This window comes from Ursus americanus, chromosome 26 (genome assembly GCF_024610735.1).
Source record: "Ursus americanus isolate L20-20 chromosome 26, mUrsAme1.1.p, whole genome shotgun sequence".
NCBI lineage: Eukaryota > Metazoa > Chordata > Mammalia > Carnivora > Ursidae > Ursus > Ursus americanus.
The window spans coordinates 5,357,895-5,372,610 of NC_142152.1; the positions used below are offsets into that span (position 1 = coordinate 5,357,895).

Below are 14,716 nucleotides of genomic sequence, written 5' to 3' on the forward strand. Positions count from 1 at the left end.
ACATAATAAGCACTCAATAGTGTTTTAAATAGTGATTTTAAATTATTTATTTTAAGAGTAGTAATAACCTCGATTTTTGCAGAACAGATTCCCATTGCTGTACCTCTTAACAGCATTGCTCCTGGAGATAATTTATTGTTGTTCCAATAGACTAAGTCAAAGTCCCCAATAAACTCCATTTGATCTGATCTTATACAGTGGCCCTGGATATTTGAGTTTAAATAGGTATTTCTACATATACATATAAAGTGCAAATTTATGTGAATTAAATAACAAAAGTCACATAAAAGAGGTCTTCAAATTTCTTAGGAAAAAATCTTATGGGTATTGCATGACTATCATATTCTGTTTTTCTAAAAAAAAATTCTGTTTTTCTAAATATAATTAAAAATTGCAGTAGCTAATAAACAAGGAAGATGGATTGAGCAGGGATAGTCCCTTCTTCTCAGCTGCAACTATTCTGGTCAAACTAGTCCAACAATACCAAAATACATCACCTCTGATATTAAGTAAAGAGAGGAAGAGACAGAGAAAAAAGACAGCTCAGTTTGGTTCAATTCAATAAATATTTATGAGTACATACTGGTGTGTTATTTCATCATAACACACCAATATTTTAAACTCCCTTGACCCTTGTTCTTTTTCTGTCACCCATCTGGCAAAAGTCCAACTTCAGATGAACCTCCTATTGTCCACATGGCTGCTCCAGAACAGGCCTGTTTCCTTTTTTTCTTCTCCTTCTTCTATTTCTTCTTCTTCTTCTTCTTCTTCTTCTTCTTCTTCTTCTTCTTCTTCTTCTTCTTTGTTTTGTTTTTTTAAGATTTATTTATGTATTTATATATTTGAGAGCGAGCATGCATAGACAAGTCGGGGAAGGGGCACAGGGAGAGAGCTTTCAAGCCAACTCCCTGCTGAGTGCAGAGCCCAACTCTGGGCTGGATCCTATGACCCATGAGATCATGACCTGAGACCGACACTTAACCAACTGAGCCACCCACACCCAGGCGCCCCCTATTTCCTTTTTATATGCACCCATAAGACTGTACTCCTCTCCATCAGAAACTGAGGCTTCCTCCTGCCAGCGGCGGTGTGAGTGAGCCATCTTAGAAGGAGAGCCTCCAGCCCTAGGGAAGCCTTCAGATGACGGAAGCCCTAGTCTTGATTGCAACACAGTGGGAGACTGAGTCACACACCCAGTTCAACTGCTCCCGGATTGCTGGTCCACAAAAACTGCGAAGTGATCAGCGTTCGCTGTGTTAAGTCATTAAGTTTTGTGGTAATCTGTTACACAGTAACAGATAGATAGATAATAGGACAGGAACTGATATTTTTCTAGAGAGAAATTGGGAAACTACCAGATAGGCAAGTAGCAACTATTTTTGCTCCCACATCAGCTGCAACACTCGAGATTTTGGAAATTTGTCATCCCAAATATCTACCCCAAATGCCTACCAGAATGCACATAATTGAATGTATCCATGGCTAAGCAGTAAGATGTTGAGGTAGGAATAGAAGTTAGAATTCCTGGGCACCTGGGTGGCTCAGTCGTTGGGCGTCTGCCTTGGGCTCGGGGCGTGATCCTGGCATTCTGGGCGTTCTGGGATCGAGCCCCACATCGGGCTCCTCCGCTGGGAGCCTGCTTCTTCCTCTCCCACTCCCCTGCTTGTGTTGCCTTTCTTGCTGGCTGTCTATCTCTGTCAAATAAATAAATAAAATCTTAAAAAAAAAAAGTTAGAATTCCTATACTTCTGGGAAATACTCTTCTTTAATAAAGTAATACAGAAAGACTTTTTTTTTTTTTAAGTACCACAACACTTAGATTGAAAAAGAGGAGTTCACTGCCCCACCCGTGGGTCCCATTCCTCAACTCTTTAACATGTTTCTTCTACATTTTCTTTCTAAATAACATGCTTATGCTGCTATTTCTTGATGGACCAATTTTAGGATTTATCTTTCGACTGGCTAACAAGGAAGATAAAGATGTGGCACCCTTATATCACTCCACACCCCCACTTTTCCTACCTCCACCCTCCATACATACAATATATACAAGTTTGGTGAAATCGCCATCCAGTATTTGTCTTATTGTGAAGCTATGTAAATCAAACCAATAATAATAGGTACATTTTATTTTGAAACGGTTTGAACTTCCTAGAATTAAAAGCTGCCTCATTTTTAAAATGTTATTGTGTTTTTTTTAATGACTTCTCCCCAACTTTACAATATAATTGTTAACTTCCCCAGAAGAGTGTTTTCCATAAAGTCACTCACAGCAGGTATCTCTCCAGTTCACCTCGTGAGACTCGTCCTGAGGCCTCCCTGGCTGTGTAACGTGGGTCTTAGGGCTGTTGCCTGTCTGTCTTCTCAGAACATCTCTAACTCCTCTCTTGGCTGCCACCTTTTCTTTCTGGATACCCATGTCTCCTCATTTCTGGTTTACTCCTTTGGTTGGATCATATCCTCCCATAAGTTGTCTGAGAAAGGATTTAAAGGTGTACATTATTCTTCATATATAACAATACCTTAACTCTATTCTCAGACTTGATTAATAGCTTAGCTGGCTAAAGAAGTCTCAGAAGTTTAAGGGCCTTCCTCTATTGTCCTGGAACTTCCAGTGCTTCTGTAGTGCCCTTTTGATTCTTAATTCTTTGTAGGGGACTGGGTGTTTTGTTTTTCTTTCTGAAAATTTTACTTCTGTTAGGGGCATTTTCCATCCAGGAGCCTGGGCACTCAATCAAAACTCAAACCTGGGTACCCTATCAATTTAGATAGCTATGCTTCAATTTTGGCTATTTTCTTGAATAACCTCTAAGATGATTTCCTCTCCGTTTTCATGTTCTCTCTTACTGGTACTGTTATTAGTCAGACTCTGTTCTCCTTGAATTACCCCTCTATTTTTTTCCATCTCTTCTCATTTACTTCTACCTCTTTGTCTTTTTATATCACTACCTGGGAGATTTCCTCAATGTTTCCAATATTTCAGTCAAAACTTTCTATTTTGGCAATCATATTTTTAGTTTCCAAGATCTCTTTCTTGTTCTCTGGTTGTTCCTTTTTATAGACTCCTGTTCTTATGTGTTTGATGATATTGATTATAGCTTTTTGTTTGTCTTCCTTTCTTCCCTCTTTGTTTCCTCAAAGTTACTATTTTCTTATTTGTTTTGGTCTATTTCATGTTGGAGGTTTTCCTTGACGATCATCTTAGCCTGGGTATTCTGATCATAGACTGAGTCATTAAATAAAAGGCAGAAGAATTTTGAGTGTGTGAGTGTTGGGGGCACTAACTTGATGCTGTTGTTTATTCCTGAAGAATTCTCCACTCTCCTTGTAGGATGGGAGAGGAGGAGATCAGGCATGCGGCAGTGACTGGAAAGCAGGTATGCATAAGGTCTGCAGTTTTGGAGCTGAGTGTTACAAGTGATCTGCTGGAGGTAAGGGTGGTGTTTTAACATTCAGCAGAGAGGGGCTTCACTTAATCCACTTTTTTTTTTTTTTTTTTTTCATTTTGGAACTCTCTCCTCTCTCTCTGTAAATGTGCTGAGTCTAGAGTCCCTGAGTTTGTAGCCACTCTTGTTTCTTGACTGGACAATCTTGATCTTGCAATGTGTTCTAAATCATTTAGGTAAGTTTCTTTTATTTTTTTTCTAGTCCATCAACTGGTAGTTGAGCTCCTACTCTGTCATCAGTTTTCCCACAACCACACCTTTTGTGAATTTTCTCTTGTCAATTCCAATTTTCTTGTGTCCTCTGCCCTATCCAATTTACTTCTGCCCAAAATGATTGCTTTGCCTCTAAGCTTATGTTTGTTTGAAACATAATCACGTGTTGCCCTGTGACATCTCATGCTGTGATCTTTTCATGTTCCTTATTTAATTTATGTGTACATTCATTAATTCACTCAGAAGTCATCTTGTGAAACTCACACACTAAGTGCTGAGGAAGCTGAGACTACCAAGACTACCTCTGTTGAATGGGGAGAACTACATAAATACATATTTGATTCCATGTACTAAGCACAATTATATGAGCTTATGGAACCAAAAAGGAGAAACCTAATCCCACCACAGAGGAGTTAGGGAAGACTTCACGGAGGTAGCAGTTGCCTGAGCTTACTCTTAAAGGAATTAGCCAGATGAAGTGAGGATGGTCAGTGTTTGAGCAGGGCAGAAAACATTTCAGAAGTGGAAACAGAGTGAGTAAAGACATGGAGAGTGGAAACAAGGTCTATATGGGGAATCGTTAATAGTTCAGTGACTCTAAGGCAGAGAGGTATTGAAGATATGGCTGGAAAAATAGGTGAGGCCAGATCATGGGGACCTTGAATGTCATGCTGAGAATCTTGAATTTGATTCCTCAGATAGTGGGGAGCACTGGAGATTTTAAACAGAGGCATGATGTGGTCAGATTTAAATTTTTGAGAAAGGAGGCTAGCATGGAGGCTATTTTTTGATGGGTACAAGCCTAGAGGCTGGGTGATCATTTAAGAAAATGTGACAATAAATCAGGTGAGTGACAATAAGGGCTGAAACTAAGTCCTTGGTCATAAAGATGAAGAGGAGGGAATAAATTGCAGAAAGAACTGGCAGGACTTGGTTGACTAATAGATCAACCAATCTACAGATTGGTGAAAAAGAGGGAGAAACTGGGACGGGTTCCTGCTTTCTAGGTGCCTAGATATGGACGGTGGTGTGACCAAACAGTTCTGAGGAAAGCAGATGGTTGTGTTCAATAGGCAGTTGGATTTTGAAGGTCGAGGGAGAGATCTGAAATAGAAAAATAGATTTGGGAGTCATCGGCAAGGAGGAGGTATTTAAAATCATGAGACTGGGCAACTTTCCTCAAGGGCAAGTATAGAAGAAGAGCACTGGACAGAGAATAGAAGAACCCTGAGGAACATTCACCACTCACGTTGTAGAGGTAGGGTGGGGGAAAGCCCATGAAAGAGACAGTTAAATAATATTAGAGAAGTGTAAGGAGAATCTGGAGTGTTTGGTGCATAGGAAATTGAATTGAAGGAGGATGGAAGCAGCATTGTCAAAATGCAGCAGAGATTTCACGATCTCATGAAAATGGTATTTAGATTGACCATAAGATGGCCAGGTATGGAGGAGTCGGAGGGTAGGGTTGGACACCTGACTGCACAAGGGGTTAAGGTGTAAATGGGAAGTTAATACATCAGTTACTACTATATGAAGCTTGCTTTTCCAGGAATATGAGGGAAAGGAGGTGAAGATAGAGCTTAGGTGACATTTCTCCATCTCAAATCATCTCAAGCGTCTTGAGAGAAAATTCTAGCAATGTATTATGTGCATATTTATATTCAATAAATACTAATTAGATAAATAGATCTAATCAACTATCAACACCAAACCTTTGATTTTTACTCAGCCTTTCTTCCTCTTTAGTGTCGTAGTAATTCCTTTTCCTTGAGCAAATTTTTCCCTTTAAATTATTTCCTTCCAGCCTATTCAGTGCCTGAAAATGTTTCAGTACTGAGACGCTTCCTACAGAAATCTCCATGTCTCATTTTGAGAAATTGGGCTCAAGCCATTTCCTGCTTTGGTCATTAAAAAAAAAAATAATAATAATAGCTGTTTGTTTGAACAGGTAATCAGAATTCCATCAAGAAATGCTGTGTACACTAAATCTAAGTTATGTTATTGTTATAATCACTAGTATTAGAATAACAAGGTTGTGACCTTGTTCATCTCTAAAAAATTTAATGTTGTTTAGCTAAGGTATCATAGAAGGAAGGCTGGACTTTTGGAGAGCAAGGTTGAACTATGTGCCCTGTGGGTGCTCCGTAATAGTTACTGAATGACTAACCAGTTATTTCACAGGCCCTAACACAGGTGAGATGATCGCCAGAGCAGGCACGGTGGAAAAAGCAAACTCAACACAAAAGGGACCGACTCAAAGGATTCTCAGGGAAATAAATGTCAGTGGTAGTTATGCCATGTGTATAAAGCTGTGTTTTACACATTCTAAAGTCCCTTACAAAGCTGAAAGGAAAAATTATAATTATCAAGACAATAAGGTAAGATCCAGCAATCCCACTTCTGGGTACATATGAAACCATTATCTCAAGGAGATACCTTCACTCCCATGTTCATTGCAGCATATTCCCAATTGCCAAAGTATGGAAACAACCTAACTGTGCATCAGCGGATAATGGATAAAGGGGGTGTGGTATACATATACAATGAACTATTATTCAGCTATCAGAAAGAAGGAGATCTGATGTTTGCTACAACATGGATAAGCCTTAAGGGCATCATGCCTAGTGAAATAAGCCAGAGAGAGGAAGACAAATACTGCATGGTATCACTTACATGTGATATTTCAAAAAAAAAAAAAAAAAAAGGTCAAACTCATAGAAACAAGAGTAGAAAAGTGGTTGGCAGGGGCTGGGGTGGGGGTAGGAATAGGGAGAAATTGGTAAAAGGGTACAAACCTTCAAACATAAGATGAATGAGCTTTGAGGATCTAATGTGTAATATCATCACTATAGTTGGTAACTATTTGTATAATTGAAATTTGCTAAGAGAGTTGAACTTAAATATTCTCACCAAGGAGGAAGAAAGGGTAAATACATGAGAAGATAGATGTGTTAATGAACTCAGTGGGGGGTCCTTTGAAAACGCATCTGTATATTAAATCATCATGACATGCACTTTGAATATCTTACAATTTTATTAGTCAATTAAACTTCAATAAAGCTGAGAAAGCAATAAAGTAAAAACTAAATTGTCTCATATGGTGATGGTTTCTGATTACAAGTTTGCTAGAAATTTGTTGCGGGCAAGAGTTCAAATCTTAGGAATGGAGCTTTCATCCTGGGAACATTCATACTTTTAAGCTCTCCCAAATTACAGGTTTATTGCATCAGGGTGAAATCAGAGCTGATTCATGTTCAGATTGCTTCCTTCTGCAATTTTAGGCTTTATTCATTTAGTTTCTCCATTTTCATACCTCTTATATCTGATAGTGTAATCTTCAGATATTAATACTGTATATGAAAAAATATTCATTCATTTTACAAACACAAGCAAAGGAGAAGCCTTGTTAAGATACGGAGAGTCACAGGTATGTTTGAGGCATAATTCCCGCTTAAAGAGTTGAAAGGGATTACAATTTAATGGTAGAAACATGAAGTAGAAATGTCATAAAGGATCACCTGTTGAGTTCTGTGGGGTGTCCCTGTACATGCAGGGACTGGCCTTCTACGTCTTTATATCTCTAATGTCAAGCTCAGTCTGGCATAGAATAAGTTTATTGAATTGAAATTCATTTAGAGACTGGAAATGGGTGAAGACGAAACCAGAAAGACCATGTAGAAGAGGGAATTCATGAGCTGGGTCTGGCCCTGGAGAGAGAAGTAGGATGAGTACACAGGTATGATGAAAAAACTTCCTAGGCGAAGAGGGAGATTGGATTAATATGTAAATGTGGCATGTTGTAGATATTAGAATCTGAGCTTCTCAGGCCCACCAGGATCTCAGATGGTTGATGACATTTTACGATGCGGCAGTCCACTAGGCAAGTGATTGGGCGGAGAATAGGTTACGGGCATCGAAGTAAGAAATACCTGAGTTTGAGTCTCACCTCTGGCGCATCATGTGGCTGTGAATAACACAGGTAAACTTTCTATGCTCATTTTTCTCAGCTGGAAAACAGAAGTAATACCGATTTGGGGCCTACCATATCCTAAGCTACTTCGTTAAACGATGGTTTTTTAAAAAATGACATTACCCCCCCCCCAAAAAAAGATAATTTGAAATATTAATGTGTAAGATGTTGGGAAGCTTTCCAGTTTCACCGTGAAAATTTCTCCTTGAAAAAAAAAAAGCTTTCAGACTAGACCCATGGCTGGGAATGAAAGCACCAGCTCGCCCCTTGCACATGTCATCTCCCCGCTCTGGGGAGAGGAAATGAGAGGGTAGTTTCCACCTGCGCTGACGGATACAGTAGCCACTCGCTACATTTGCCTATGAAATGTGGCTAGTTTGCATAAAATGCACACCAGATTTCAAAGATTTAAAAACAACATGTAAAATATTTTATGAATAATTTAATATTGAGTATATTTTGAAATGTTTTGCACATATTGGGTTAAATAAAACATATTATTAAAATCAACTTCACCTGTTTCTTTTTGCTCTTTCGACTAACTACTAGAAACTCTAAATTACCTATGCAGCCCTGGTCCAGATGGTCACTCACGTCCCTTTCAGCTTTAAGACTGCCAGGGACACTGTGGACGCGTTAATTCGTACGGTTCGCCTTCCTCGCCGCGAGATACCAGAGGATTGGCGGGGAGTGCGCGGGGTGGGGCCGGGCCCTGCCGGGAGACCCAAACCCCTCCGGTTTCGCTCGCTCTCGCAGCGGGAAGGACCCCCGACTCCCGCGCGGGGGCTGGGGCGGCCGCACCCGAGCGCAGCACGAGGCGCCCGGCGTAGGGGGGCTGGGGACGGACGCGGCGCGCCGGGCGGGGCCCAACCGGGAAGCGGGTTCGTGCGTCAGCCTCACGCGCGGGGAAGGAAGCCGACCCGAGGCCCCGGGCGGCCGCTGCGGGCGCCTAGGCACGTCCGCAGGCTCCGCCGGGAGGTGGCGGCCGCTGAGAGGCGGGAGAGCCGAGGGCGGGCCTGGGAGGCGGCCCGGAGGTGGGGCGCCGCCGGGGGCCGGCCCGCGCGGGCTTCATCTGCGGACGCGCGGCCTGCGCCCGAGTGCTGGGACCGCGAGGCGCCGCCCGACGAGCGGCCAGAGCGGCTATGGACCGCCGCTGGGGCTTCCTGATCGGCCTCGTGGGGGCCGTGTGGCTGCTCGGCTCGGGTCACGGTGGGCAGCAGCCCCCTGAGACGGCGGCGCAGAGGTGCTTCTGCCAGGTGAGTGCTGTGCGCGGCGGTGCTGCCGCTCCCGGTGCTTCCCGCGTCCCCCCTGCGCTCCGTCCCGCGCGCCCCGCAGGTGAGGGGCTAGGAGTACCTCTGAGTCTCCGCCCTCCCAGACGAGCCCCCAGAGCTTCTGCTCTCTTGCCGGGCTGAGTCCTCTGCAGCTCGCCTGGCGTGGTGTGGACCGGTCCCAACACAGCCGCTCTTCGGATCCCGTGTGCGGTGAGAGGAGTGGGTGCACGCTGTTATGTTTTTACCGAGTTGGTTTATGCATCTTTGTTGGTCTTCCCTGCCCGGGAAGGGCGTGCACAGTGTGCACGCACACTCAATATGTGTTATTTTAGCAGAACTTGGGTCTTCCTAACTTCTAACTTGACCTGGAACTGTGTGCCGATGGTGGGTGCCTTCGCTCTCCTTCCTGGGCAGGACATGCTTTTGTAGGGGGGCCTCTCGGATCTCGTTGTCAGGCACGAGAAGGGCATCATGTGGTTTTTCTGTGTCTAAGCCCCACTGCCTTGTGTCTTTGGGGCCGCGGCTTGCCCTGTGGCTCTTCGCCTTGTGTGTCCTTTCTTTTTCCTAAATGTGATGAGGTTCTCGTAACGTGACGCCCATTTGGCTGGGCCGAATTGGGAGGATGAACCTTACTCCTTAGTGCACAAGTTTATTTACGAGCTTATTGTGATCATTTTCCCTTTTTAGTATGAGATGTGGGTTCCTTGAGAAAAAAAATTCAAAGAAATTTAGAGGTTTTTGGATCTACAGTATTCTGTATTTTAGTATCATTACTCTTAAAGTCACGTTTTAGTTGGCTTCTGTTGATAAAAATTACATTTTATACAAAATTGAGGATAGGCATCCAAACTTTTCCTTTTAAGTGGATTGTACTATTATCATAAATAACATTTTATATGTGTAGGGGCAATGCTACTGTTTCACAGAGTAAAGAAACACCTTTAAATATTATGGGAGGAAAAAATAAGTAAATCAATATTATGGGGGAAAACTGTCTCTTTCACTGCTTTTATATTCTTGCATTTTGTTGATTTGCTGAGTGATTTGTGAGTTGAGGTGTTATCTGGGCACTAGTAGGAGAGGTTGAAAGGAAATTGATGCTTTACAACTAAGATTGAAAAGCTCCTTTACCTTCAGGGATTGCAAACTGCACACAATCAAGTACTTAAAAGGAAGAAGGGTCATTTTTCTTCAGTTTACAAATACAACATAACACAAAGTGTAAACATTTACAAGTAAGTCGAGGTGAAAGATTTTAAAATAAGTGTTGAAAGAAGATGTCCAATATAACATTTTCAACTACATTTTAAATTTTTAGCTAATGAAATAGTAGTACATATTGAGCTTTTCAACTTTCACTGCCCCCCCAACCTTTTTAGCTATCTGATTAAAATTGGGGAGTTTTAATTTTTTATATTTTTTTCTTCTGATTAGTATTTAAGCTCCCCCACCCTTATAATATTTTCAAGATTTGAATATTCCCCCAACACAAAAATCTGTTAGTTCCCTTTCTTTCCCTTTTAGAACAAGAGTGGCTGTTTTTCTTTTCAGAATCAACTTTAAAAAATAATAAATAATAAATTGAGGGTCACAAGGTAAAAAACACTTTAAAGAAAAATTTTAAATGGTCTATTTAAATCAATTTAAGAACAGAGACCATCAGTTTCAATTCAATAGATTGAAACAAAAATACATTTTCGTTCTGTTATGGTCCCTAACGGAAGAGATGGGGGTAAGGAGGAGAAGGGACAAGTGATGAATAGACATGAAAATTGGAGACAAGCATATTGACATAGACATGTACAGAGATGAGAGAGACAGAAATAAAGGGAGAAAATGGTGGAAGAAAAGATTAAGGGAGATTAATTGTTGAAATTATTCATTCAATAAACATTTATAAACACTGTGTGCATTGACCTGAATGTTTGGAATACAGAAATAATTATGGTGTGACTGCTGCCTTTAAGAACTTTCAATTTAGTGAATAAGGTTCTTTGGAGCCTGGGGAGATGCAGAGATCCTAAGCATTTTTTTTTTTTTAAGATTTTATTATTTTTTCTTTGACAGAGCGAGAGATCACAAGCAGGGGAAGTGGCAGAGGGAGGGGGAGAAGCAGGCTCCTGGCGATGTGGGGGGCTCGAGCCCAGGATTCCAGGATGATGACCCTATGCTTAACCTACTGAGCCACCCAGACGCCCCAATCCTAAGCATTTTAAAAAACAAGTTAGTAGGACATCTGGCTGGCTTGGGCAGTAGAGCATGCCACTCTTGATCTCGGGATTGTAAATTCGAGCCCCATGTTGGGTAGAGAGGTTACTTAAAAAATAAAACCTTAAAAAAAAAAGTTTTTGATTTAGTGTCTAGCAATACTAACTTTCGACCTAAAGTTTAGAAATACAAGTTAAAATCTCATTCTCTTTGCAGTACCGAATTAGCAGCAAAGTTCTGTGAAGTCTGCTTTGTTAATAGTCTTTCTCTCCGTGTTGCAATCTCCCTTAGCACTTCTGCCTTGAATTACCACGTCATCAGCCCCGCTCACACTCTTGCATGGGTGCCTGGTAGTAGGGGTTCTGTTAACAGAATACCAACTCTAAATTAAGCCAAAGCAGCATGTGGTTATTTGGCCTTAGAAAGTTGTTGAAGTAAACTGTACAAAGCTCTATAAATAATCAGATTAAATTCAATAAGCATTACTGAGGCCTATGGTGAATACATTTTGAGAGATCAAGAAATAAACTAAAAATATAAAAATTTAGTTCCATTTCTTGATACTCCAGAGTACTGAGCCTAGTACGTAATTGGTACTCTGCAAGTATTTAGGTAAGTTACAGTACAGGATGTGAGCACTGTGCTAGCAGGAGTATATTCTTTCAGTTACTCTGCTTAGCGAGCTATTTGCATGTTTTTTTGGAATTGATCTTTCAGATGGGTTGATGGCTCCAAATGAATCTTTCAAGTTAGTCAATTACTGCATATGCCTGTTGACATCAAATCCTACTAAAACTGTTTTCACTGTATGTTGTAAGTTATTTCCAATAAATAACAGTGCTTCAGTGTTAGTTGCTGCAAATAAATGATAAATTTCTAGGGACTTATCAATCTTCCTTATATACAGCTCCCCATTTCTTTTTATCATTTTGTTTAAAATTTAAAAAAAATTTTTTATGCAGAAAATTGGCCTTTTTTCCCTTTTGGTGTGCAAGTCTATATAGTCTGTGTAAAGAACCCCATGTCATGACCTGCCCTTTCTTTAAACCAAAATAATAGTTGTATTATTTGTTGTAATAATAGGTATGGGCTTGAAGTAAATGGAGACTCTTCAGACTTTCTTATTTTCCTTTTTTTGTTTAGTTTTTTGTTTGTTTGTTTTTGCTTTTGACAGAGTTTCAAATTTCCTTCTCCCCATTATGTACCATTAGAGAGAATGAATGTAACAGAACTTTAATCCCAATTCATGGACTCCCAGGATGCATTTTAACCCCAGGAGAAATATTGAAGCCCAGATATGGAGTCGGTATGGACACGTTTTTTCCATTTAAATTAATTAGAAACAAGTCTGTAAACTCCCATGTAGTCAGAATGTTTTATCGTTAACATGCTAGTGCTGATAACACTCAGACCCGCTTACTTGAGCGCAGTAAATATCAGGCTAATGAAACGCTAGTAGCTCAGATAATCCAAAATGGCTATTTCAGAATTGATTATTTTCATTTTATAGATGCACTCTGCATACGTGTATTTTAGCAGATTTACCTGTCTAATGTCTTGTTTGGGTCAACTTAGAAAGTAGTTTTTATTTGTTAGTCAGAGTCGCTGAACCATGGAAGAGACACTCGGTAGTACGTTGCGTGGTAGGTGGAAATAAGCCAGGATTAAAACTTAGTCAGAGGAATCTTTGAAACAGGTTATACTGGAGAGATATCCATTGACTCTGAGTACTTCCTACATTCCAGGCCTTTTTGAACAAAGAATGTGGAACAAAGCACGTTTCACATTGTTTGCTACACTTACGGTCACAACAACAATTTAAAGTTCTAAAGACTAAGGCTTTAAGGCAGAAGTAGCTTGTAGCTTTCCATGTCCTCAGAATGGTGCCAGCTACCCAGTATAGAATCTTTGGAGTTTCCATGCTTTCATTAACAGAGGTGTCTCACTCAACTCTTTCAATGAATAGTTTTCATGTTCTTTTTGATGGTCACAAACTACTATAAAAGTAAATACAACTAAAGGTCTTGTAAAAAAAAAAAAAGCACACTTTGAACACTTCTAAAAGGTATTTCATATTTCATACAAGTATGAAGAATATATTCTCACAGTGCTTCAGGAAAAAAACGATAGTCTATGTTAGGACTAGAAGTCGTTGGCACATAAGGAAACTATTTAGAAAGTGTTTTTGTTTTGTTTTGTCTTTCATTGTAAACTAAAGGATACCTTTAACCAGAAAACAGTGAACAAGCAGGCCTGTGTTATTTTCTTTTCTCTTGCATTTTTATATTTTGGTATTTGGTCCAAACCAGTCAGAGTCTGCGGAGAAAGTATTTGAGACTACCTCTGCAGCTCACTGTTGGGTACCAAGTACTGTGTTCCATTGGGGCCAGAGATGTCAAATTTTTGGAAAATTTTAGCTGCAAACTGGATAGGTTTTTTTTTTCTTACTAAAAAAATGTAAGGGTGCCTGGGAGGCTCAGTCGGTTAAGCATCTGACTCTTGATTTTGGCTCCTGTCATGATCTCAGGGTCGTGGGATCAAGCCCCACATCAGGCTCTGCACTAGGCGTACATAGAGCCTGCTTAAGATTCTCTTTCCCTCTGCCTCTCCGCCCAGGCTCCCACCCCTGACTCACCGTGCGCGTGTGCGCACACACTCACTCTCTCTCTCTCTCAAAAAAAAAAATGTTGTGGGTTGGGGAATAGTAAGATCCCTCTCACTAGAAGCATTTAAATAGCGGTAGGGTAAGAATACTGACTAACATTTACTGGCCATTTATTCTGTCATTTCATTTTGATATCAGCTCTTAGAGATGGGAGCTATTAGTATTGCCGTTTTGTGTTGACATAGGAAACTGAGGCTTAAAGAGGTTAAAAAAAACTTGGGTAAGATCAATCACTAATAAGTAGCAGATATGGGATTCAACCCCGAGAAGGCCTGACCCCAGGGCCTTGGTGCTGACTATTGTTACGCACTGCCTCCTTGAGAGTGTGTGGGAGGGCACTGCTGTGTGCTTGGGAGGTTGCCGCAGAAGGCCTTCAAAGGCTTTTCAGATCTTTAGAGACTAGGATTTTAAACTGGGTGATGTTATGTGAGGCCTACCCTGGTCCTTATATCTACTGTCCCTCAGCAAGGGCCTTCTACTTGCCCCCTATTAGTTTGGCCCCCTATTCAAGGCTGATTGCCACCTGAGGCCTAGAGCACCGAGGCTTCCAAGTTCAGCATGCATCAGTGGCTTTGTGTATGTGTGTGGCAGGGAGTGGGGGAGGTGCAGTAAACAAAACATTCAGATTCCTATGGTCGGGTCAGAATTCCGTTGCAGTTTAGGAGATCGTGTGGCAATTATTTCAGCAGCCTTAGCACATCCCAAAGCTGCATTAGTGTCGAGTCATCCTTGTTCCAGATCAGCACTCATCTTTTGGTCTTAGTTTAGGTACTAGGACGTTGCTTTGTTTCCAAGATTCTTCTCTGGGTCTGTTCACTGGATTTCTTCCTTTGTCTTTCCCAGAGACTCTATTCTGGTAACATGGATGGTTCTCTAGTTTCTAGAACTGGGTGTGGCATCATACCTGCCAGACTCTTTCCAGGGATTGGGTTTTTGCCTGTTG

The 14,716-nt window shown here is 41.1% G+C and overlaps 1 protein-coding gene across 1 annotated transcript in view; it reads left to right on the forward strand.

Annotated features, from left to right (window-relative positions):
- The first annotated feature begins 8,359 nt into the window (after positions 1–8,359).
- The window catches only part of ERO1A (endoplasmic reticulum oxidoreductase 1 alpha), a 46,503-nt gene continuing 40,146 nt past the window's right edge, over positions 8,360–14,716 (forward strand). Inside the window, exon 1 of the mRNA XM_045810397.2 lies at positions 8,360–8,885. Coding sequence (XP_045666353.1) covers positions 8,772–8,885 — 114 coding nt within the window. The 5' untranslated portion in view covers positions 8,360–8,771. The remainder of the gene's footprint in view (positions 8,886–14,716) is intronic.